At 39.9% G+C, this 25,799-nt stretch overlaps 1 protein-coding gene across 2 annotated transcripts; it reads left to right on the forward strand.

The window, feature by feature from the left end:
- Window positions 1-15,185: 15,185 nt before the first annotated feature.
- Window positions 15,186-24,915, forward strand: LOC117705935 (olfactory receptor 11H4). 2 transcript variants are annotated; one of them, XM_076930496.1, is made up of 3 exons: window positions 15,186-15,333; window positions 15,925-16,031; window positions 23,900-24,915. In XM_076930496.1, exon 3 carries the CDS (start codon window positions 23,913-23,915, stop codon window positions 24,852-24,854), a length of 942 nt encoding a protein of 313 aa, XP_076786611.1. In that variant the 5' UTR covers window positions 15,186-15,333; window positions 15,925-16,031; window positions 23,900-23,912; the 3' UTR covers window positions 24,855-24,915. The 2 variants fall into 2 exon arrangements, with proteins under 2 accessions (XP_076786611.1, XP_034354613.1); XM_034498722.2 differs by having other exon boundaries at window positions 15,186-15,328.
- The last annotated feature ends 884 nt before the right edge of the window (window positions 24,916-25,799 follow it).

Raw genomic sequence — 25,799 nt, forward strand, 5'->3', positions numbered from 1 at the left:
TTTCACCTTAATTGTCATACATGTATTAATTTGGAACAGGAGGTGGAAGCTTGCCAAAATATGGGCTACTTCTGGGCCCCCAATCCCCATTGCCTTTTCTTTGTGCTCAGGGAGTTGATCCTGATGCAACTGTGTGAGTCACTGTCCCTCAGTGCTGTTCGATCTGCTGCACTTTTAATTGGGACTTAGTATAATCACATTCCTCTCGCCACCCTCACAGCCTTCTCTAATTAGTTCTCAGGGGTCTTCCACTCCTGTGCCCCAAGCAAGCACGGCTGCTGCAGGGAGCTCCAGATGGGTGCCTGGGGAACCCTGGATGATTCTGATACAACTCTGCGTGTTTAAGTTTCTTTTCTAATTTGTTAAAACAACTTTGCCTTTGGATTGGGCCTGAGAGAAGAGGATTCCTTTGGGTGTTGTTTCAGAGGCAGTTTGGATGCTGCCAAGCGCTTCTAGGCATTGCCAACTACTGTATTCTGAATAAATCATTTTGTTCCTGTTAGCAGAGAGGGGAGAAAGGGTCTGGTCCAGCTGCTCAGAGGGAGCCTGTTTGGTGATGGGAGAAAGGAACGGTGAAAAGGGAAACCACTGAACCTTGGCATTGTGGTCCATAGACTGCTCCTGCCAGTACAGACCTTGTGAGAAACTTGTCTTAGAGTGAATTTGAGTTTTGCAGCTTTGGCCAATTATTTGGGTTATAGTAAAATATTTTTAAAATAAACTTTGTATTTTAGAGCAGATTTAAAGTCACAGCAACAGTGAATCAAAGTATAGCATTCCTGTGTGTCTACTTTTCTGCTGAATTCCCAGCCTCTCCTATTGGCATCACATACTAATACTAATAATACTGACATCTCTTGATCACTTCAAGTCTGCAATTTACACTCTTAATGAATATTTTATGGGTATTGTAAGTGTATACTGAAAGGTGTTTATCATCATGTGACATAGTTTCACTGTCTAAAATCTTTTGGGTTCCACTTGCTTAGCCGGTTTTCCTTCCAAATCCTTGATCATTTTATCTTCTCATAGAATATAAAGTTGCAGTTATAGAGTACATGATGTTTGCAGGTTGACTTCTTGAATTATATTTTTAACACCCCCCCACAAATTATTATGATTTTAAAGCTACGGTAGAAAACACATCTCTTTGAGGCACATCTAGCCGTATCTACCTTATGATCTCTTTTTCTGATAACTGATTATTACTAAGTGAAATTAATTACCTGGGTACCAAACTCACCTTCGAGAAAGCAATGATAGAAGTTTGATTTTCAGTATCTCTTTAAAAAATTATTTGTTCATTTTATGTGTATGGTATTTTGCCTGCATGTGTGTCTATGCAGCATGTGTGTGCCTGGTGCCAATCTCAGAAGAGTGTGTCAGGTTTCCTGGAACTGGAGTTACAAACAACCTGTGAGCTGCTCTGTGGGTGCTAGGATGTGATCTGGGCCAGAGAGCTCTTAACCATTGAGCTCTTTCCAAGCCAATCTTTAGTTAAAAAAAAAGAGAGACCAAGTTGGCCCCAGACTTGCTATGTAGCTGAGGATGACCTTGAACTTCCAACCCCCTTCTCTTGATTCCTGAGTGTTAGACACAGGCACATACCACCACATCAGTTTTATATGGTCTTAGAGACTGCACCTAAGGCTTCTGTATATGGTAGGCAAGCACTCCATCACCCCAATTCCTTTCAGTGCTGTTGACTACTGTTCTTTAGTGTGATTATAGTCAAGGTCCAGAATGCAAAGCACTTACTTGAAGGTTGAATTGCAGTGTTTACTGGATATCAGAGTAGTTGCTAGACTGTACACACTTACTTACAAATTTTGGTCTTGTAAGACAAGAAAGATGTAGAAATCTCAGTCAACACATAGTTTCATCAGTGTTCACTGAGAACTACATACAACATGTGGGTCACAATCCCTTTGAGGGTCAAACACCCCTTTCACATGGGTTATCTAAGACCATCAGAAAACAGACATTTACATTACAATTCATAACAGTAGAAAGCTACAGTTATAAAGCAGCAACAAAAATAATTTTATGGTTGGGGGTCACCACAACATGAGGAACTGTATTAAAGGGTCCCAGCATTAATTAGGAAGGTTGAGAACCACTGTTCTAGATAAAGCAACTATATGAATGTATTTTCATTACTTATATAAAAATTGTGATTTGGGAATTGTTCTAAGTACCTCAAGAGCTTTTAGTCTCTTTTAAATAGGAATATACCTTTTAAAAATGTGTGCCTGATTGTAGCATGATACCACTTTGCAGTACATAACAGTGAATGAATAAACATAATTTGTGAATATTTCATGGGCTTTGTAAATGTATACTGAAAGGTGTTTATGATGGTAGTGGCATGTGGTATAATTTCACTGTCACCATAATCACCATAATCATTAATGGCTATTTTTTGTTTTCTACCTTGCTGACTTTCAACTTAGAAGATCAGAATTTTACATATTTTGAAATATTTTATGTTTGCATTGCTAGAAACTTACTAGAGAAGGTAAAGAAAAATTACTTCATGACCATGTGTATCTTTGCTCAGATCAAAATGGCTGTAGATGGGCTCCTACTAGAATTCCATCAAATAGTTATAGATTTAGGGTGTTAGAATTTTAGAACATGTTCCCACCAGATGAAGAGTGCATGGCTGACCAGCAGTACAAGAATAGTTTCTTCAGGAGACATGGAATTTTAGGGAGTATATTAGCCTACCAAGATTCTAGTTCTGCCTAATTTTTCCTCTCTCTATATAAGTTTTTTTTGAGGTGGCCATTTTCTTTTGCCATATCAGATGTTAGAGAAAATCTGTTTTACTTTTTTATTTCTTTGCCTGATGTATCACTGACATGTTGACAAGCAAAAAAAGAGACCTGGTTCCTCTGAGACTCAGTTCTGTGTGTGTGTGTGTGTGTGTGTGTGTGTGTGTGTGTGTGCATGCATGTGTATGTGTGCATGTGTGTGCGCTAGTATGTGCGTTTGTATGCACATGTGTGAATGTGTGTGCATGTATATGCATCTCTCTCTCTCATTAGTATGAGAATTTTAAGATCAGTTAAATACCTATCTATCTTAGTATCTTACTATTAGGATATCTTTCTGAGAGAACAGAATTTGGATAGTTCAATTTCTTTGGATAGTGTTGGGAGCCGACTTTAGCAGAAAGCGGCTAGATCAACTTTGCAGCCATCTGGAACCATATACCCTGACGAAAGATTTGGTTTTCAATAGCCTACAACAGCTGAAGCACACTCTGATATCCCACATATTTTGTGTTGCTGTTTACTGCCTCCAGCTACAAGGCGCACGTGGTAGCCACGCCTGCAAGGCATGCGGTTCACATGCTGTCCACGTGCTATCCAGGCCATACATGCCTGTAAGGCGCACGTGCTATCCAAGCCTAGATCTCCTTTGCTATAATATTCAATGTGGCAGCCCAAAATGGTCAGTTATGCTGCATATTTTTAGAGATTTTGCGATCAATTAATATTTCCAAAGCATTTTCCATGATTTTGTTTTTCATGATTTCACAAAGGTGAAAGTCAGTTTAAAACATCCTTTATGAATTAGACACCTATCAAACCCAAGATGCTGGTTCAATGTCCTATCAGCTTTAGCTAAGCTTGTCATTCATCTTTCAGTTTCTTATTATAAGGAACATAAAATCTTGGGATAAAAAAGGAAGGAAGGGCTTGGTCTCCCAGGTCACTGCTGTTTGTTGTGGTAAGAGGCACATGCATTCCTCATGGTCATGGTTCATGGGACAATCTCAGTGTAATAGGATCAACAGCTTAATAGCAGTCAGCCTGCCAGTCAGACTTCAATTTTATGGAAACATACCTGGGGTCTTGTACTTTCTGAAGTTGATGTTGGCCAGAATAAAGTGGATAATGATTGGGCAATCCTTCTCCACATCAGGATTCTTAGGTTTAAACACAGCATTCCTTTAATTCTTCCCAATCAAACACATAAGGATCAATCTTTGGAAAGGGGAGCTTGTTCATTTTAGCCCACTTCTCTGCAAGCAGAAGTTCCTGCAGGGAAGAGAAAGATGCATTTAGAAATTTTCAGTCTTCATTCGCCAGCTGGTCTGTCCATTATTCTACATCTATTGGGTGTTAGTATCTTCCAGCAGTTGCTAAGACAAAAAGACAAAAACAAAAACAAAAACAAACAAACAAAAAAAGAATCACTGTGTTGTTCAAGGGCTGTGCACATCTCCAATATCTGTAAAAATGACTCTTTAAACTATTTTAATACCATTACATTAGTTCTCAACATGGGCTGGCTAAACAGCAGGCATCTGACAAATATATTAATGAACTAAATTGAATAAGAATTTACTAAAAAAAAAAATATAAATGGTCCAAAATATTTACAACTGTGTGAATGGGTTTTAAGCCTTGGGAGGTTAATGACTTTTATAGTGAAGAATAAAAAACACTGTGTCTTGGTTGGTGTGCTGTTGTTTTGTCAAATTGACATAGCTAGCATTATCTGAGAAAGGGGAACCACAATTGGCAAAATGCCTCTAGTAAAACTGTCTTGTAGGCAAGCATATGGGAGCTTCTTCTTTCCTTCCTTCCTTCCTTCCTTCCTTCCTTCCTTCCTTCCTTCCTTCCTTCCTTTTTTCCTTCCTTCCTCCCCCCTTCCTGCCTCCCTCTTTCTTTCTTTCTTTCTTTCTTCCTTCCTTTCTTTCTTTCTTTCTTTCTTTCTTTCTTTCTTTCTTTCTTTCTTCCTTCTTTTTTCTTCTTTCCCTCCCCCCCCTTCTTGGTTTCTTTCCATAACCAGAGCATTTGTCTTAATCAGTGATTGATGGGGGAAGGTCTAGCTCACTGTTGGTGTTACCACTCATATTTATGTAGTTGTGAGGTATATAAGAAAGCAAGCTGAGCAAGCCAGTGAGCAGCACTCCTTCACTGCCTCAGCCTCAGTTCCTGCCTCTAGATGATGATCCGACTCACTGGACAATGGATTACAAGCTATAAAGTGAACTAAACCCTCTGTTCCCAAAGTTACTTTTGGTCACAGAGTTTCATCACAGCAATGGAAACAGTAACTAAGACACCCTGTTACTGGATTTTATGCCTGTTATCTCCATCAAAGTGTAAAAAAACATATCAATTAAATTATTTTACTAAGAATGTGAAATTCAGGTGTGACTCACCATTAACTTTCATATCAGCATGGTATAAGTTCTTGTACAGCTGGTAAGATTGCTTGTAGAGAAAATACTTTTAAAAAACTGTAGGTTGGTTTTTGGATAGCTACTACATACAGTGAGATTCTAGAGCTTTCAGTGCTGGATGTTCCTATTTTGTTGGATTTTGTATTACTAGTAAATTGTTTTTTTTTTTTTTTTTTTTTTTTTTAATACAAATAAGTATGGAATGACATAATGGCAACACGTTTTAGTTTTACTCCCTTCCTTCCTTCCTTCCTTCCTTCCTTCCTTCCTTCCTTCCTTCCTTCCTTCCTCCCTCCCTCCCTCCCTCCCTCCCTCTCTTTTCTTTTCCTTTCTTTTTTCTTTCTTTCTTTCTTTCTTTCTTTCTTTCTTTCTTTCTTTCTTTCTTTCTGTTTCCTCCCCCCGTTTCTCTTTCTTGTTCTTACTATGTAGCCTTGGCTGGCCTGGAACTCCCCATGTAGAACAGATTGATCTCAAACTCCAGATACTTGACTGCCTCTGCCTCCTGAGTGCTGAAATTAAAAAATATACAACATCATGCTTGGCCTCTATTGTGATTCCAGGTTGGTTTTGGTTTTTTTTTTTTTTTTGACTCTTCCCTTGGGATGTCCAGGCTCTGCTGCACACCAATGGAGGAAGGGTGGAGTGGAACTGCTTTCTGACCTCTGCAAGCGAAATCCTGGGTCAGCATGATCCTAGTCTGGCAGTGAATGTAGGGAGAGGCAATCTCAGATATCAGTTACAGTTCTTCAGTGTTACAGCTCTTTTAGACAACAGCTTTCTTAGACAGTAGTCAGCAAAACAGCTTGTGCTCTTTGTTAAGGGTGAACAAGGACTATCTATCTATATAAGCCTTGGAAAGTGGGAAAGGGTTCTTCTTAGGGTAAAGTTTCACTGGCTGAGGTTTAAGGTTCTGGGGATACCTTATTTGCATGGAGAGGCATTCCAGGAAGTTGAACCTATAATCTAACCAAGGACTACATGACATTCCTTTGGTAGAGTGTGGGGGTTGGGCTCTTCAGCTAGAGTAGAGAAGAGGAAGCCCTGTTGGGAAAGAGAGGCCTGCATTTTACATTGAGCTCAGGAGAGCTATCTGGTCATGGTAGATTTATAGTAGCAGAATTTCCCAATACTATATTGTATTTCTTTTCTTAAAGTTTGCTAGATGTGGTGGCATATGCCTTTAATTCCAACATGTAGGACTCAGGGACAGGTGGGTTTCTATGAGTTCAAAGCCAGCTTGCTTTACATAGCCAGTTCTAGGCTAGCCAGGGCTACATAGTATGACTATCAACACATTAAAAAATATTTTAACATTTTTGCTGATTTATTTTATATTTATGAATGCTTTGCTTGCATATATATATATATATATATATATATATATATATATATATAAACATGTGTGTCTGATACCCTGTATCATGTTGGATACTCTGGAACTAGTGTTATGGATAGTTTTAAATCACCATGTAGGTGCTGAGACTGAAACTTGGATTCCCTGCAAGAGAAGCAAGTGTTTTAACTGCTGAGCAGCCTCCCTGTTTATTTTCTTAATTTTGAACTTTGCACATTTAACAAAAGTTAGTACACATCTTCACATCTTCAAAGTGAGCATGATTCATATCTTCTCATTTATTAGGCCATCTCATCAGTTCTTCTAAGTTCCACTCACCTGAGCAGAGTATCTCTATGCTCTTGTACCCAGTGAATTTCTTTTTGGGAGATAGGGGGACTTAGAATATGCTCTGTTTTATAGCCCAGGCTACCTTCAAAATCATCTTGCCTCAACCCCTAGAATGCTGGAATTTTAGTCAACATATCTGGCCCAAATAATATTTCTAGTCTAGCTCGGACTCCACCTTCCAATGGTAGCTTATAAAATGTTCTCCAGAAAACAGTGTGAGTGAAAGTAGGGGTTCAGCTTGTGGGATTCTAAAGGATGTCTGTCCAGCCCTGGTTGCTATATAATGTGTTTTTCCCTGACATATTTTGTTCAAATGTTATAGTTATTTACATTGATTCATAATGGCTATGGCAGTAATTCTTCAAGCTCTAGGAACACTCTTAGGAAATCATATAGAGTCTCTAGGAGACTAAAGTAAATTAACCAAGTTTGCATGGATAGTGAAAGATCAATGAGAAGAAAAGACAGACACAGGGATGAGCAACTTAATGCACACGTTTGTTTTTTGGGGAAAAAAACCACCCTGTAAGGAGGTTTCTGTCAGACTAAGAGCCCTCTCTCTGCTTAAAAGCTGGGGTAGTTGCAGGTCAGAATTGAGACAGGGAAGGGAGTTGAAAGTTTCCCCTTTGGTTCACAGTTGGCATTGCTGTGGTAACCAGTGAGCAGACAGTTAAAGAATGTCAGGTGATCAATAATCTCTTGTGGCCATCCATTTTCAGGGGTCTGCAACTGGCAGGGACAGAAATCTAGGCAATTTACTTTAGATTGGGAACAATAAGTCAAAGCAGAACCTCAACAGTGTCGGGTTGGTAAGAGAAAAGGAATGTGAATGTTGGGGGTCAGGGCTGGAAGTGGGCAGGACCTGAGCTGCTCTGACAGCATGGAACATAACAGAAGAGTTAATGACAGAACAGGTACCAGGGGAGGGCGTGTCTGTAGGACCTGAGTTTCCTTTTCGTGGGTGTTGTAGGGGAAGTATGAGAGTACAGATAGGTTTTTAATAGGGTTGTTATAGATCTCTTTAAAGTTAATCCCATTGGTTTGTGCTTTGGTCACAGTAGGACCACTGGGGTCCATTGTTTTAATAGTCTGATAGTCAGATTGAAAGGCAAGTGTCTCTTTAGTATATCTTCATTTCTGCCTGGCCTGTTACAAAATTAGTTGTTGTTAGTTTTTGATTTTTTTTTTTTTTTGAGACATTGTCTCACTGTATAGTCTTGGCTTGTTTCAAACACAGAGATTTAACTGCTTTTTCTTTATTGTAATCACTTTAAGTATGCTGAAAAAGAGAATGTATATATAGTTAAAAATAAATCACTGTAAAATGATTCTATCTATCTATCTATCCATCTATCTATCTATTTTTATCTATCATCTACCTATCAGTAATTTAGCTCATCTATCTATCTATCTATCTATCTATCTATCTATCTATCTATCTATCTCTTACTTATATATCATCTATCCATCCTCTCTCTCTCTCTCTCTCTCTCTCTCTCTCTCCTTTTCATACACAGGCAGATATTTTAAAATCAAGTATATAGTGCTCTATAATTTTGATAGCAGTCACAAGTATTATGACACATAAGGACAATTTACATACATGCAACATTCAAGAACATGGATGACAAATAGCTGTAGCACATAAACAAATATCAATATGTTAAAACAACATGATTGCATTTAACCATTGAGGAGCGAAGGGTGGTGTGAGATATATCTGGGCAGATGGTGGGCCTTTGGGAAGAATTTCCCTGTGAAAGGGAGGTGTGGCTGAGTTTGGTCAGTTTAACTCCCACAGGACAGAGAAGAGAATGTTAGAACCCCCTGGAATGAGAATTACAGACAGTTGCAAGCTGCAATTTGGGTGCTAGAACTGGACCTGAGTCCTGTGGGAGAACAACTTAACCACCTTTAATCACTAAGTCATATCTCTAGCCCCTAAAAAATACTTTTTTTTTTTTTTTGAGACAGTGTTTTTCTGTGTAGCCTTGGCTGTCCTAAAATTCACTTTGTAGACAAGGCTGGCCTGTAATTCAGAGATCTGCCTGCTTCTGTTCCTCGAGTACTGGGACTAAAGGCAAGATATAATTTTAAGAGAGAGAGAGAGAGAGAGAGAGAGAGAGAGAGAACACTTTTAAAATTTCAGATTGAGAGAAAGTACTGAGGTGGTTATTCCCAATGTATTACATTTGGATCCTGAATGTGCTGGTTTTGGATATAATTTTCTCACTGTGTCTCCAGCTTCTTCTTGGAGGGGAGAGAGTGACTTAGGACATCTGGAGATTCAATCCTTATAACCATGTCTCCTGAAAAGCTGCGTACTATTTCACTTGACCCAGGAACATGGTGTAGTTGAGTCTAGGGATTTCTACCTTCAGTACCAGTGGCATTTATGAAATACTAAGTATGTCTTTGTCAGAAAGCACAAACAAAAACCAAAACAAAAGCAAAAGAACATAGGTAATTGTAAGCCTTCCTTAGCAAGACGGATGAGCCAAGTGACAAGCAACTCACCAACAGGGCAAGATGGATCCAGGTTTGAGACCCCGAGGAATGTTAGTGTTGAGGTGACAGAGATGTTCTTCCATATCATTGTCCTTAGCGACTGGAGGAGTTGCCTGAACTTTGGGAGACTTCAACTCAGGCCAAGACAGAATTTGTGACTTCAGTTTTATGATAAAACTACAGTGGTAGGTGCTCATCATGGCCGATGGACAAGGGTCACAGTAGGAAGGATGTGCACCATCCTGTGGCGTAGGCCTCAAACAGTGCTTACATCTTAACACTCATATCACTATTGTGCCAGTGGGTACATCTTGCTTGTTGGTTCAGTATTGTAGCACGGAGGATTCAACACTGGATACTACCATTGATGGCTGTGCTGGCTGCTTTCTCCATCAACTCGACACAGGCCAGAGTGACATGGGAAGAGAACATCAATTGAGAAAATGCCTCTACCAGACTGGCCTGTGGGCAATTTTGTGGGACATTTTCTTAATTAGTGATTGGTGTGGCCCAGTCCATTGTGGTATTGCTACCCCTGTGTAGGTGGCTCTGGGTTATATATGAAAGCAGACATATAAGCCAGTGGAACAAGCCAGTAAGCAGCATTCACTGGCCTCTTTTTGAGTTTCTGCCCTAACTTCCCTTCATGGTGGACAATAAGCTGTACACTGAAATAAGCTCTTTCCTTCTCAAATTCTTTTGGTCACAGTACAATAGAAATCATAACTAAGACAGATATTGGTACTATTGTTATGACAGCCCTGATCATGTATTTCTGAGTAGCATTTGAACTTTGGGCTGGAAAAGTCACTGAGTGCTCAGATCTCAGTGAGCTGTTCTGTGGGAGCTTGAAGGACAAGCACATTGAGAACCATGTAGACTATGGAGGTCTAGCTTGTGAAGTTTCAGAGGGAAGCAAAGGTTCTACTGGGGCTGTTCATGTGGTGTTTGTGTTAGAATCTATGGTGTGTGGTCAGCTAGAGTTGAAGAGGTAACTGTGGTTAAGAAGGGACCAGCATTGCTAAAGTAAAATCTTTGCTTTGCTGGGACAATTAATGCTGGTTAGTGAGAGCTGAGAAATTAGCACTGATAAAGAAGAGGCCTGTATCTGGAGTACACCTTTAAATACTAGCACGTGGGAGGCAGAGGCAGGTGGATCTCTGAGTTCCAGGCTAGCCTGGTCTACAAAGCAAGTTCCAGGTCGGCCAGAGCTACCCAAATAGTGTGTGTGTGTGTGTGTGTGTGTGTGTGTGTGTGTGTGTGTGTGTGTGTGTAATCAAAGCAATTGACAAAACAAAAGGAGGCAAGTATCCTTGAGGAAGATCCTACTTCTGGGAAGTGTTCCCTCAGAGTCAGTATGTGGTCCAGAGGCAGCCAAGGCGGTACCTCTTACTGGCAGCTGAACTTGGTAATGTGTAAGAATCTTCCAGATGGTGCTGGTTTGAAGGCATGAAACGGTCATGAAGGGCTCCTAAAGCATGACATTATGAAAGGCCTGGAGAGGCTGTTGACGAAGGGGCAGCCTCAGTAACAGTGAAAATCCCAGAATTGAAGAGATCATGGAGAGAAGCTGAGGCTTGGCACCATGAGGCAGGGCCAGAGTCTCTGTAGAGAGCCTAGGAGAGGCTACTGATGAAGTATAGCCCAGATGTAGCAGAGACCCCAGGATTTTGGAGATGCCAGTACTACAGGTCAACCACCAAGGACAGCAGTAAGTGTGGAGTGAAGCTGGTCTGAGTCTGGGGCAAGCTGCATGTGCTGCAGATGGCAAAGCCAGAGAAGTGGAGGGGGTTGACAAGGCCATTCGGAACCCAGAGGACCATGAGTCCAATCCTGTTAATAGTACATAAACCTAGAAATTTAAAGCTATTATCCACTTTTGAGAACTAAGACTCAGAATTTGTCTTTTTGGGCTTGGGTTATCTCACTTCGTGTAGATCTCTCTGATTTCCCTCTAAAACTATTTATTTTTAATTTAAAAATTTTAAGCGTGTGTGTGTGTGTGTGTGTGTGTGTGTGTGTGTGTATGTGTGTGTTTATGCTTGTGTATGCACATGTACTCAGAGGCCAGAGGTGTTGGCTATCCCTGGAGCTGGAGTTATTTCTGGTATTGTTATCCCTACAACATATGCGCAGGGAACTGAACTCAGGCCCTGTAAGCACAGTATAAAACTAGTAATAGAAGTAATGTGGTACTGGTTTGGAAACAGACTTGTAGACTAGTGGAACAAAACCAGAACATCCAAACATTAGTGATGTAACTACACCATCTGATAGTTGGTTGACAAAGAAGCTGTGGTGGTTTGGATGAAAACCACCCATAGGATCAGGAGTGGCACTATTAGGAGGCATGGCCTTATTGGAGGAAGTGTGTCACTGGAGGTGGGCTTTGAGGATTAAAAATGTGCAAGCCAGGCCCAGTCTCTCTGTCTCTCTATCTCTCTCTGTCTCTGTCTCTCTATGTCTTTCTCCCCCCATCCCCACCTCCTGTTGCCTGCTGATCTGGGCGAAGAACTCTCAGCTACCTCTCCAGCACCATGTCTGCCTTTATGCTGTCCTGCTCCTCAACACACAATGAACTAAACCGAACCTGTAAGCCAGCCCCATTTAAACGATTTCTTTCCAAAAAGTTGTAGTCATAGTGTCTCTTCACAGCAATAGGACACTGATTAAGACAGAAGTAAAAGACATGGACTGGAGTAGAGGCAACTTCTTCAAACAATGATGCTAGAAACCTGGATATCTACATGCAGAGAAATGAAATCAGGTAAATGCTTATCATCTTGTATAAAAACTAACTTCAAATGGATCAAAGATCTAAGCCTGAAACCTGATACTCCAAAACAGCTAGAAGAAAACATAGGCAGTGCCCCATGTGGTATAGATGTGTGAAAGGATGTTCTAAGTAATGCTTCATTTTCCAGGAATTGAGGCCAACAATTGGCAAGTAAGACCTCACAAAACTAAAAAGCTTCTGCATAACTGGGGAAAAGAATGATTTAGTTGAGAGGGACCCCACAGAATGAGAGAGAATCTTCTCCAGCTAGCCTAGGACAGAGGATTAATATCCAAAATATATAATTAACTCAAAAAAGTCAAGAAATAAATGACCCAATTAAAATGGGTTACAAATCTGAACAGAGTGTTCTCAAAAGAACTAAAAATGGCTAAGAAATATCTAAAAAATTGCTCATCATTCTTAGCAATTAGGGGGATACAAATCAAAATAATTTTGGGATTCTATCTCAAAATTGAGATTACCCCAGTCAGAATGGCAAAGGTCAATAAAACAACCAACCACAAATGCTGGTGAGGAGGAGGAGGAAGAGGAGGAAGAGAAGGAAGAAGAGAAGGAAGAGAAAGAAGCAACCCTTCAACTATCTCCAGGTAGTTTTGTAATGATATTTGTCATCCCCAATGCTGGCCTTATTGGTTGAGGCACCAGGCCACTAGGAATTGTTTCCTAAGTTTTTGCATAAGGCATCACAAGTCACTAAGCCAGGCTCCAAACCTTAGAGAATGAGAAGCGTGCTCTTATTTTATTTTTACCTTTTCCCTTTATTTTGGTCTCTTCAGGGATGAGAATAACAAAAATAAAAAAATTGTAATACAAACTAATCAGAAAAATAATTAGTACAAACACTTAGCATACTAGAACTTTATTTTTCTGTTATATATTTATTTATATCAATTAGGTTATGGGATCATGAGCAAAGGGCTCCAACAGCTCGGGTTCTTTTCCATTAATGCTCACAGTGTTCATTCCTGGGTGGAGTGGTCTGCTGCTCTCACTGAACCTGATGCCTTTCTCTTCAGCTTCCTTTTTTAATGATCATTTTTATTCATCAATTTTCATGAAGTTCTTTTGGGGTGTTAGTGTGCTTAGTTTGCTCAATTAATTCTCTTGTCAAGATATTCCTCTTTACCTTGCTTGTTTACAACAATGTCAACAGCATGTTAGTGATGTTGTAGAGCCTGGTTTTTCTAGGGCAACATTAGTACAGCATTCCTCATTGAACAATGCTTATTCCCTTGATGTCTAAATATATCACCCTTCTAATAGATTCATACATTTAAACAACACCACATTTTCGTTTTTTCTCCAACATAATATTTTTATTGATTATTTTGGAATTTCACTTTGTGCACCCCAATAACAAATACTTCCTATATCTCCAGATCCATTGTCCTGTGATATTCCAGCCTAGAAATAAGAAGGAGGAAGAGGAGGAGGAGAAAAAGAAGAAGAGGGGAGAGAGGAGAAGGAGGAGGAGGAAGAAGGAGGAAAAAGAGGAGGAAGAGAAGAAGAAGAAGGAATAATAATAGTAAAGATGACTAAAGAAAACCAAGTTCAATTTTGTGTTATCATATACTCACTGGAACATACTCAAACTATCAGTGGCCAACCTATTAAAGAAAATTGAGTCCTTCTTCACCTGCATCCCCACCAGAAGCCATCAACTGTGGAGAGATACACTTCAGCATCCTTATCACAATGTTCAACAGTTCTCTTCAATGGTCTGTCTAAACTGTTACTTTCTTTAGGGGACAGGGTTGGTAGGGGTAGGGGTTATCACAGAAGACTTCTATGTCCCCATTTCTCAAATGTGAGTCTGTAGTTATGTACACAACTGCAAATGTAGGTCCCTTGCTCTTTGCAGAGAGTGGGAGTACAGATCATGGACTTGCACATGGTTCCTGGTGACAGCACAAACAGACATCCACATGGACTCTAGCTTCAGCATGTGTCATGGACCTCAGCATGTTCTTCAGTGGCAGTATGGACCACAGATATCAACAGGACCCTCTACTGCAGCCTAAGCCACAGATATCATCATAACCCTTGATGGCAGCACAGACCACAGACAGCCACATGGCCCATAGTGGTAACATGGTCCACTGACATCAACATGGTCCTGGCGACAACCCTACATTTTCTTAACTACCAAGAAAAAGTCTGCCATCTTTCTCTCCTTTGCCTTCTGTATTAGTCATTTTGGTAAATTCCTGGAAGATGGCGATTCTGGCTGAAAAGCCATGAGAACTTCTTGGTCATATCTAACTGAAACTTAGTACTCTTTCTTTGATCTTCCATATCTCTCCCCTTGTCTTATTACCATGAAGCCTTTGGTAACTCTCTGCTTCTATGCCTCACCTTCATTAGATTCCACATGCGAATGGAGCTAAGCAGTACTTGTCTTTTTGTGCCTGGGCTGCTTCCCTATAAGAAAATAGTTTCTGATCCCATTTTTGTTATTGAAATTGGAGCATTTAAAAAAATTGTTTACTGACAGGGTCTCACTGTGCAGCCTCAAATGGTTTGGACTTGCTAAATAGTTCCAAGCTAATTGTGAACTCACATAGCTCCTCCTGCCATTTGACTGCTGGGATTAAAGGCATTTACCATCATGTCTGACTTAGACTTGATTTTTATGACACTAAGAGAACATAGCTTGGTGTTTCTCTGTGTTGATATTTATTTTTTACTAGAAGGGAAAGCTTTGCTCACCAACTTCTACTTGTTTCACTGCTTCTCAGAGGGTGACACCTTAACGGGGTACAATTGGAAGTCTCTTAGAATTGTGTGCCATTTTATATAGCTCCCCCTTTTCCTTAACTCTAGACAATCTGCTAGAATTAACACATAAAAAGAAAATATACTAAATTTCATGTAAATCCCAAGAGTTGAGAAAACAATGCCCTTCAGGGGAAATGAGAAAGCCCCTGAGACCACCTGGGAAGTAAAAGGTTGTGGTAATCCCTGAGAGGAAGCATGCTCTTAAGAGAAGGTCACATGCTAAACATCACAGCAAAAGTCCTAGAGAACAAGTCTCTGGAGTCTTCAGAAGTGAAGTGAGGTGAACACACAGATGTATCCATTCCTCTTTCTAAGTTTTCCTCACAGAGCTGTTGAGGAGATGCCTGATGCTGAGGTAAGGTGAGGCTCTACTGTGCTCATCGCTTTCTCCAGGACAGTTCCACTGCATGCCATCCTTTACATCTAGGACAGCTATCCTGCATCTGAGAGAAATATGAGTGGTCCAGATTATAACCAGCTCAGGGAGATTATAGGGTGCTTTTTATTTAATAAACCTAATTATTTGGGGTTTCTTAGAATTAAAGGAGGTGGAGAAGAACAATTTAGGGTAAAAGTTCCAAATGTGCACACACTCATAATTCCAACATACAAGATGTAAGAGCAGAAGACTCACTGTGAATGCAAGATCAGTATGCATAGCAAGTTCTGAGCCAGAAGGGGCTGTGTAGTGAGACCCTGTCTCTAAAGCAAGCAAGCAAGCAAGCAAGCAAGCAAGCAAGCAAGCAAGCAAGCAAGCAAGCAAGCTTCCAACCAGACAAAGCCTCCAAACTTTGAACTGTGAATTCAGGACAAATATCCATTAGCTGAAAAAATTTGAACTCTCCCTAAGTCACAGTTGTGAAATGAATAGTGGGTACAGGTGGTTACACTTAAAAATATTTTATTATTGTGAATCTTAGAGCATCATTGAGAAACAATCTCATTTCCTAGGAGTTGTCCAGTGGAATATTCCCTTTCTCAGGCTACCTGGAAAGACAATGTGCTGAGTGAGCATCCCGGGAAGAAGGATTTTTAATCCAGCTACCACACTTGCACTGGTACGTTTTGAAATTGGTTTACTTCCTTCTACTGAAACAGAATGTATACAGAAGCTGATCCCCAACGATTATAGATGAAAAATTGCTTTACAAATTCCAAATGCATGAGAAACACCATGAAGTGGTAGAAATTTCACTATACTAACTTCAGGAAACCTAGCCACTGGGGTAGAGGTCAATCACAGAGTTGTCATTTATACTGGGAGAGAGAAAATCAGTTTCCTCTAATAGAGTGACATTGGATATTTAAACCATTTCAGATAAGGCTTTATGTTCAGGAATAGTTGACCAACATGCAATGGACTCCACAGTATTTTTGTGTGCTTTTCATTTGGTAACAATTTGGAGTTTTCTTTTTAAGTGTGCTTTTATTTTGTGTTTTTGGTTTTGGAGGGTCTGTTTTTGTATTGGGTGTTCTTTTTTTTTTTTTTTTTTTTTGAGAAAGAACTAAAAGTTCGGTGGATATGGAGTGCAGGAGGATCTGGAAGGACTTGGGAGAGAGGAAGAATATGCTCAAAATATATTTAAGTTTATACTTTGTTTTAAATAAAAATATAATAAAAAGTAGCTTCAGAACTCCTAGAATATGGGATTATGAGAATTTGCTGAGCCAGTCTATTCCAGTCATATGAACATTGATCTTTTTAGTTAAGCACTCTCTCTTTGACATTCTATTACCTATCTACATTTTCCCCAAAGGCTTCCAGAAAAAAAATAATGTTACTGTTGATAAATCTCTTATAGGGCACAGCAGTAGGAAGGCTAAATTGCATTGTGCTGTCAGTGCATGTGGGACATGTCCTTGCATTATTCACATTAAATGGGCATGATCTGTTTCTTAGAACAAAAATCAGGAAACTCAGATCTCATGATTCTAGTTGTTTGTTTAAAAATATGTAAGCCTTTCATCTGTCATCTATAGGTGAGAAAGGGACTGATTTTTGCTTTACAAATAAATATCTGAATTCATTTACTGAGTTGCTTCAAGGAAGATGGTAAAGCATGTCTTTTGCAGTCACTATTTATTAGAAAGGTGGACATTGTAGCCTGGATGCTCAGCCTTTCCATGTTTTCTTGAAATTCATGAACAAGGGCTAGAGAGACTGCTCGGTAGTTAAGAACAGTGGTGGTTCTTCTGGAGGTCCTGGTTTGAGTTCCAGCATCCAATTGCAGCTCACAATCATCTGTTTCAGGGATCTAATGCCCTCTTCTGGCCTCACACACAAAGGTGGACACAGACATACATGAAGGCAAAATCCTCACACACATAAAATTATATATCATCACCATCACCATCACCATCACCACCACCACCACCACCACCACCACCACCACCACCACCACCACCACCACCATCATGATCATCTAAAACAAGCAAAAGGAGACTTGAAGTAGTAAAGCCCAAATCTTTGTTCTCAGGGATCACAACTGATCTTTCCTTTGAATCTGTGATGTTTGCTACCTTGCAAACATCTTTTTCTTACATTTCTGGTGACCTCCAATACTCCAAATAAGAGATCTAAAATTGACAAAAACAATCTCAATATATATAAACTATTGTTTTTAACTCTGTTTTAAAGGACATATTTTAATTACTTTTAAACTTATATGTATGTGGCAAGAGGAGAGGCAGGTATGTGAGTGCAGGTGCCTGTGGATGCACCCTTTGGAACTAAACTTCCAGGTACCTGTGAGCTGCACAACCTGGGTTTGAGAACTGAGCTCAGGTCCTCTACAAGGGTAGTGTGCACTCCTCACCGTTGCGTGCCTCTCACCATTGCATGCCTCTCACCATTGCACACCTCTCACCATTGCATGCCTCTCACCATTGCATGCCTCTCACCATTGCATGCCTCTTACCATTGCATGCCTCTCATCATTGCATGCCTCTCACCATTGCATGCCTCTCACCATTGTGTGCCTCTCACCATTGAGTGCCTCTCAAGCCCCTCAAGACTTTTCATCAGATCATTAAATATTAACTTATTGTAAAACTATTATTGCTTAAATACATATAGTTGCACATTTTATTTATTCAATTAATAAATACATTTTTTGGCCATTGATATATAATTTATTGTTCAAATATATGAAAATGGCCTCTCACTTTCTCCAAAAAAATTAACTCCACTAGATGAAATGGGAGAAAATCTCCTTCCATTTTATCCCAGATCCCTTTATAAATTTACCTCCATTTTTCTTACCCTTAGAGTTCACCGAGATGTGTCTCTAAAACTCTTACTTCTCCTCCAGATATTCCAGGTTTGACCTGCCGTTGATCATTGTAGCCTCCCAGGGACCTGCACAAACCCACACAGGAACACAAATATATACATAATTAATAATAAAAATAAACCTCATAAAAAAGGGAGAATCTCATTTTTTTTTCATTTCACCTATGCAGGACTCTGAGTATTATGGTTAATATATATGAAAAAGATAATTTTTTGGTATGCTAGCTAGACAGCTAGTATGGTATAGAAAACCTTTAGGCCAGAGGGTAGTGACAGGTTCAGAAGTAATAAAAGTAATGTTTATAGCATAGAATAATGCGTTGCGATGAAGGACTCTCTCTCTCTCTCTCTCTCTCCCTCTCTCTCTCTCTCTCTTTTTGTTTTGTTTTTTTGAGACAGGGTTTCTCTGTGTAGCCCTGGCTGTCCTGGAACTCATTCTGTAGACCAGGATGGCCTCAAACTCAGAAATCCACCTGCCTCTGCCTCCCAAGTGCTGGGATTAAAGGTGTGTGCCACCACCACCCGGCAGCAGTAGGGCTCTTTTTCAATAGTACTTTTTATTATTCCAGTGAGTTTCTTTGTATAGGCTCCTGCCATATAATTTATTCTTTGTGAAGGAAGGCAGTGGAGGTTGGCCAGAGCTGCTGTGCATGTAATTTCCTGAGATATAATTTATAGTATGTAAATAAGTGATATGCAAATAAGGGATATGCAAATAAGTGCTGGATGATCAAAGTTCAGTCCTCGTCAAAGGCTCCAGCCCTTGGGTACCAAGCTTCAGTTATATGGTGTCAAGATTGTTCCCGTACTCCACAGCTAACAGTTTGAGATTTCTGAACCATCCTTGTGAAAATACCATAAAGAAGACTAGCTTGCTCTTCTGTGTGTTAAAGAGAGGTTAGCAAAGCAGCTGTAATCGTGAAGACTTTGTTCTGATCTCAGAGAAGCGGAGTAAGTAGCTGGGTTATGAAATGGCATCTGTAGATGGTCAGTGGTTTGTGAGGAAGCACCACAGTGTAGAGGCTGGAGGCATAGAACACAGACTGTCTGGTAAGCTAAAAGAGGCTTTTAGAAATGGTATATTTACCTATATAATGAAAATAGGACACCAGTTTTAGAGTTTTGGGCAAATTAAGGGAGATGGCTCAGTGGGCAAGAGTACTTGTTGCTCTTGCAGTGGACCTAGGTTCATTTTCCAGCTCCCACATAGGGGTTCACAACCATCTGTAACTCTTCTGACCTGCTGCACACACACATGGTGCACATATACACATGCAGGCAAAAACACTCCCATATAAAAGAAAATAAATAAATTCTAAGAAAAAATAAAGTTAAAGAAAGACGAAAAGAACAATTCCAACCAAAGATAAAACTTCATAAGCAAAAGGATCATCCCGAAACAGTCCTTTCCAGCTATTTAAGAATAGAGGCGATTGCGTGCATCTCAGACTGTATCATATCATTGTTCTAAGAGGTCCGGAACATAATCCTATGCAGTGTTTAAGGAAAGGTAGGCCAATTACAGCAATCTGACAAAGCCAGAGTCAGACTGGCAGAGACTATGGCTTTTTTTTTGAGGAGTAAGAATACTTTCTGGAAGGAATTAGGAGCTATAACAGTTTTTGGGGACCTTCTAAGACCATTTTATACTACAAGCTAGCTAAAGGACCAAAATTAGAAGACTAGAGGCAGAAGCTATGTAGGCAGAAGACATAGAGACAAAGCCTTTGTAAGGGGAGTAGAGTTTCCATGAATTGTTTTCCTTTAGAGGTCAGACTTCTGTGGGTAAGAGAACCTAGAGTCCCAAGCATACTGCTTCTCTTTGTAAAAGCTGTCAACTTGAAGTGGGTCAAACACTCTAATTTAAAATGTACTGTGTATACAAATTACTCTTAAGCCCAAATAGTTACTTACTTAATTACTCCATGCCCAATAATAAATGACCAGCCAAATGCCAAACTCCATGGCATTTTTGGATATTTTTCATCTTGTAATGCCTTGTCTGGGTATTTTTTATTTGTTTATTTTTATCTTTAGTTCCTTTGTGTATGTACTATAGTTTCTGTTTTTATGTTTTTATGGGATTCCCATCTGCGTGAACATGTGTGTCTCTACATCTATCTGCGTTTCTTGTGCTTTGACTATTTTTATTCTGCTTGATTTGTCCTATTTTAGTGTGTTTGTTTTTTATTTAACTTATTTTGTTTTTATTATTTTTTTAGATGCCCATTTCTTTTCTAAGGAGAGAGAGATAAAGAAACGGTATATATTTAGATGGGAGGAGAGTTGGGGGATTTGGCAAAAGCTGCTGGAGGGGAAACCACAGTCAGGATATTTTGTATGAAAAATAATCTATTTTAAATAAATGAAAAACAATCAGTACTCTGGAGAGGTTGGAATGGTGCAGGTCCAGAGGTGAATTATCTTATCTTGGGCTAAGCTATGGCCCTTTACAATAGCCATTCCTTGTCCTCTCTGTCAGAATTAACATCTGTGACAATAAATAAAAAGCTTTTAGAATCTATTTGCTTAATCAGGCAACCTTCTACCAATCCAAAAGCTAAGAATGTCATCAGACAGCATCTTGGGCCTGTAGGAAAACATCCCCCATCCTACTGTACCTGCTCCTCTGATGTACACACCAACGTATCATAACCTTGCCTGGATTTACAGTTTTCTCTGTTCTGTGAAACAATAAGAAATTTTGTGAAACTGCTTCCCGTTGGAACATGGAATCTGGGGTAACCTGTATCTATGCTCCCAGGCCATGGTCACTCAGATTGGCTCCAGAACAAACTGTCTCTTATTCTTTTAGAATTAAGACCACAAACACTGAAACTGCTAGAGGACAGCATAGGGAAGACTCGTTGAGGTGTTGGGGTAGGCAAGAGCTTTCTGAACAGAACTTTAGTGGCACAAGCACCAGCCCCATATACCAACAAGTAAGACTACATGGGATTAAACAGTTTCTGCTTAGCAAAATAAACTATCATCAAAGCAAACAGATAGTCCATAACATGGAGGGAAATCTTTACCTGATATTCTTCAAAAAGATGGCTAATATCCAGAATTTCAAAGAACTGCAGAAGTTAAATACCAATGATATAAAACTACTAATGAACAAATGCAAGTACGAAACAGTCAGTTTTCTGAAAAACAAACACGAAAGTCCAGTAACTATATATTATTTTAAAATGTGTTCAGTATCCCTAGTCATCATGGAAATGCAAATTAAAACTATGTTGACATAGTACTGACTGCACCCTCATTAGAAGGCTACTGTCAAGATATTTGGCCACAGATGTTGGAGAAAATGTGGGGGAAGAGGAGTGCCGATTCACTGCTGGTGGGGGTGCAAATCAATACTGTTATAATGGAACTTAATCTAAATGCTTCTCAAAAAATTCAAAATGCAACCACCATGTGACCTGGGTATTCTACTCATGGGCATATGCCTAGATTGCTCTATACCCTATAGCAAAGATGTTTGCACATCTATTTTGTTGGTGTTATAGTCACTTTATCAAGGAAACAGAAGCAACTTTAATGCGATCAACAGATAATATAGATAACGGAAGGGTAGCATATATACAGAGTGGAATCTTATTCATCTATAAAGAAATATGAAATCATGAAATTTGCAGGTAAATGGGTAGACTTAGAAAGTATAATATTAAATAAGAAAGTACCATATTACATAAGGCAACCCAGTCTCAGGAAGAAAAATAACCTCTGGTTCTCTCTTATATGTGGATCCTAGCCTAAAGTAAACACACACACACACACACACACACGTATACCTGTAAACAACTGTAAGTGTGGGTATAACAACATTTAGAAGGAGAACAAGATAGAATAATTGTAGATAATAAGGAAAGATATATCAGTTGAAAAGAAGACTATAAGCCTACTTATGTTTTTTAGGTTCTATTTGTCATAGTTTTCTTATTTTGTGGTGGATAAGTGTATAAAAATATAATTGTAGTGAACCTTTGAAATCGTAAGTGCACCTTCATGACTTCAAAACAGATATTTAAACTGTATGAATCTCATTGAGCTGTACAAAGTTTATAACAGAGCAAGAATGTCTTTGAGTGGCTACCTTAATTTATCCTGGTGATTTTTTTTAATGTATTGATTATAATAGAGATTTAATTTCTATAAAATTGTTCCATTGAGGATGATAGCCTTTATCTTTTTTTTTTTTTTTTTTTTTTTTCTCAAGAATTAAGTAAAGCAGTGTTGTGAGTGACAGGCAGGCATAGGAAGGAACTGTAACGAGGGAGGTCATGTTTCTATTGGAGCAGAGTGCGTGGAGAGAGGGAGAGCAGTGAGATGTCTAGATCCTGAGTAGGGTCTGCTATACACTCTATTTCCTATTATCTTATCAGGCAACAAAGAGAGCTCGAGTCGGGGGCAGCAAGGACAGCTTGTCTGCAGTTTGAGAATCCAATTCCCAGGCTCCTTATCTGTTGCTGGAGAAGGGAGGTGGAAGAAATCTGCCCCTCCCATGAATGTCCACTGCTTTACTACAGACAGAAAAAAGTTCCAAGCACTCAGATTCCACCCCAGCTTACTCAGGGCACTAAGAGAGTAGATCTCTTTGGACTCTGCAGCATGTTTCGTCTCCCAAAGGAGAGTGCTGAAAGAGTGGGGAAATCGTTATAGAAACTATATGGGTCTGGGTCCTGCTGTAAGACCTTCATTCATTCACCAAAAAGTAGAGTCAGGCAGGATCTGTCATTCCTTGAGTATCCCTCCCAACTGGAGATGAATTAGAAAGGGAACCATGTGCAGGAGGTCTACAATTGATCAGACATAGCCATGAAGATCCATAAGATCAGTCTTAAGGCCAGCTGATTTGCAAGTTGCTTTTAAAATGATACCCGGGTGCCCATGAAGCATTTGAGGAATGCCGTCACAATTTATGAAGACAGAGGAGAAAGAGCTGGTTGGCATCCATACTCAAAGTTTTTGGTGTAATTTGTGGAATACTAAAATGAGTATCCCAAACTGTTATCACATTTCTTGAATTCAAGATTGTGTCACACTAAGAAAAATGAAGTTTACAGACTCAACAGGAAGATCACTCAACCAGGAAATTATCAAATCGTGAAGGATGAGAGGTACATGCAGATGAGAGGGACTGTAAGGTGAAAAAACCGGGGCCTAGGGACTTTTATGTCATCAAAGATGGATGGTGGGGTGAAAAGGAAAGGCACAAGATGACTCTCTTCTTCCTGGCTCCAGAATCAGTAATAGATTATTAATACATTTTGAAAAGATGATAGACTCTATAAGCACTCTAGCATAGAGGTTAGTGCTGAGGAATTGTAGTGTAGGGCTATTTGGGGTATTTGTGTCTAGATGGTCAGTGTTATTCACCATAGCTCTCTCTAATTACCTAGATCCCGTTTGACTCCTGTCTCAGGAGGACCAAGAAGGAGAAAATATGGAGGGTATATCATTGGTATAGAAATACACTCAAAGCAAAATAAGATAGGATTGGATCCATCTTCTTTCAGAATATTCTTGTCTCTCTTTGTAGAACTTAAGTTTGACATTCATAAAGACCTTCAGATATGTTGAAAGCAAGAGAATTGGGGTTAAACTCATGTCTTTTTCTCCCTTCAGATATTTAGATCACATGAACAGATCAGCAGCACATGTAACTGAGTTTGTTCTCTTGGGATTTCCTGGTTCCTGGAAGATACAAATTTTCCTCTTTGTGCTGTTTTTGGTGTTTTATGTCTTGACCTTTTTGGGAAATGGAGCCATCATCTGTGCAATAAGATGTGACTCACGTCTACATACCCCCATGTACTTCCTCCTGGGAAATTTTGCCTTCCTTGAAATCTGGTATGTTTCCTCCACTGTTCCCAACATACTAGCCAACATTCTGTCTCAGACCAAGGCCATCTCATTTTCAGGGTGCTTCCTGCAGTTCTATTTCTTCTTTTCACTGGGTACAACTGAATGTCTCTTCTTGGCAGTAATGGCTTATGATAGGTACCTGGCCATTTGCCGCCCCTTACATTACCCTGTCATCATGACTAGGAGGCTTTGTTCCATTTTAGTATCTTCATGCTGGCTCATTGGATTCCTTGGGTACCCAATCCTTATCTTCTCCATTTCCCAACTTCCATTCTGTGGTTCTAATATTATTGATCACTTCCTCTGTGACATGGACCCATTGATGGCTTTGTCCTGTGCCCCAGCTCCTATTACTGAATTTATTTTTTATGCCCAAAGTTCCTTTGTCCTTTTTTTCACTATAGGATACATTCTTCGGTCCTATATTTTGTTGCTCAGGGCTGTTTTTCAGGTTCCTTCTGCAGCTGGCCGACGAAAGGCCTTCTCTACCTGTGGTTCCCATTTAGTTGTGGTGTCACTGTTCTATGGGACAGTAATGGTAATGTATGTGAGTCCTACATATGGCATTTCAACTTTGATGCAGAAGATCCTTACACTTGTATACTCTGTAATGACTCCTCTCTTTAATCCTCTGATTTATAGTCTTCGCAACAAGGACATGAAACTTGCTCTGAGGAAAGTTCTGTTAGGAATGAGAATTGTCAAAAATATATGAGTCAAAGTTGTGTCATACTTAAATGTTCTAATAAAGAACAAACTGGAGATGTATCAATTCATTCACTTGTCTTTACTCTTTGCTGTATTTTCCTTTTTTTGAGATAGGGTCTCATGCAACCCTGGCTGGCCTCAAACTCACTCCCTAGCCAAGGATGACCTTGAAAAGATTTGATTCCTCTGCCTCCATATTTCAAGTACTAGAATTATAGCTGTGCACCACCATGCCAGGGCTTTGACCATGTTTTAAACTACCAGTCATATTTTTCCAAAGCCCTAATAAAACATGATTTCTATGTGAGATGATCTCCTACTCAGCTACTCATGGTTTTTCATTATACACCTCCTCCATCATTGTAACAAGACAATTAAGGCAATTTTGTTTGTTTATTGATGTGTTTTTATTAGTATTTGCAAGATGAGAACTAAAAATAACATTATAATTCACACATAGTCATTACACTTACTGGAAATAAAACAGATTTGTTTCAATTTCTAGAACTGAAAAAAGAGACATGATTTAGTGTGGGTCCCTTGTTCTGGAGGGTGTCCCACTATGGTCTCCCAACTGGGGACAGAGTGAGAGCAGGGAGGGCTCTCCACTGTCTCCCTCCGGCCTGAGTGTCCACTGTCTGTAGGTCTCCAGCCAGGCATGATGCAGGAGGTCGGGGTCCAAGGACACAGAGTGCAGGCAGGAGGGGAGATTGCCTGCCTCCACTGCTGCCTCCACTCGCTGCCACTGTCGCTGACCAGTCTCTCCCAGGTGCTGCCCCTGTCTCTCCATGCTGAGCCGGTCCAGGCCCGGGCTGGGCCGATAAGAAGCCGGCCAGCTGGCACAGCGGCAGCTTGGTGTTCCAGGCAGGTTCTGGGAGAACAGAACTCTCCCCAAGTGTTACAGCTCTTGTGACAAAAACTCTCAGACACCAGGATGATTCTTGAGCTCGCT

This window comes from Arvicanthis niloticus, chromosome 3 (genome assembly GCF_011762505.2).
Source record: "Arvicanthis niloticus isolate mArvNil1 chromosome 3, mArvNil1.pat.X, whole genome shotgun sequence".
NCBI classification, from domain to species: Eukaryota; Metazoa; Chordata; class Mammalia; order Rodentia; family Muridae; genus Arvicanthis; species Arvicanthis niloticus.

Excerpts from the sequence above, each read along its gene's own strand:
- LOC117705935 (XM_076930496.1), top strand. The coding sequence starts at position 23,913 with ATGAACAGATCAGCAGCACATGTAACTGAGTTTGTTCTCTTGGGATTT.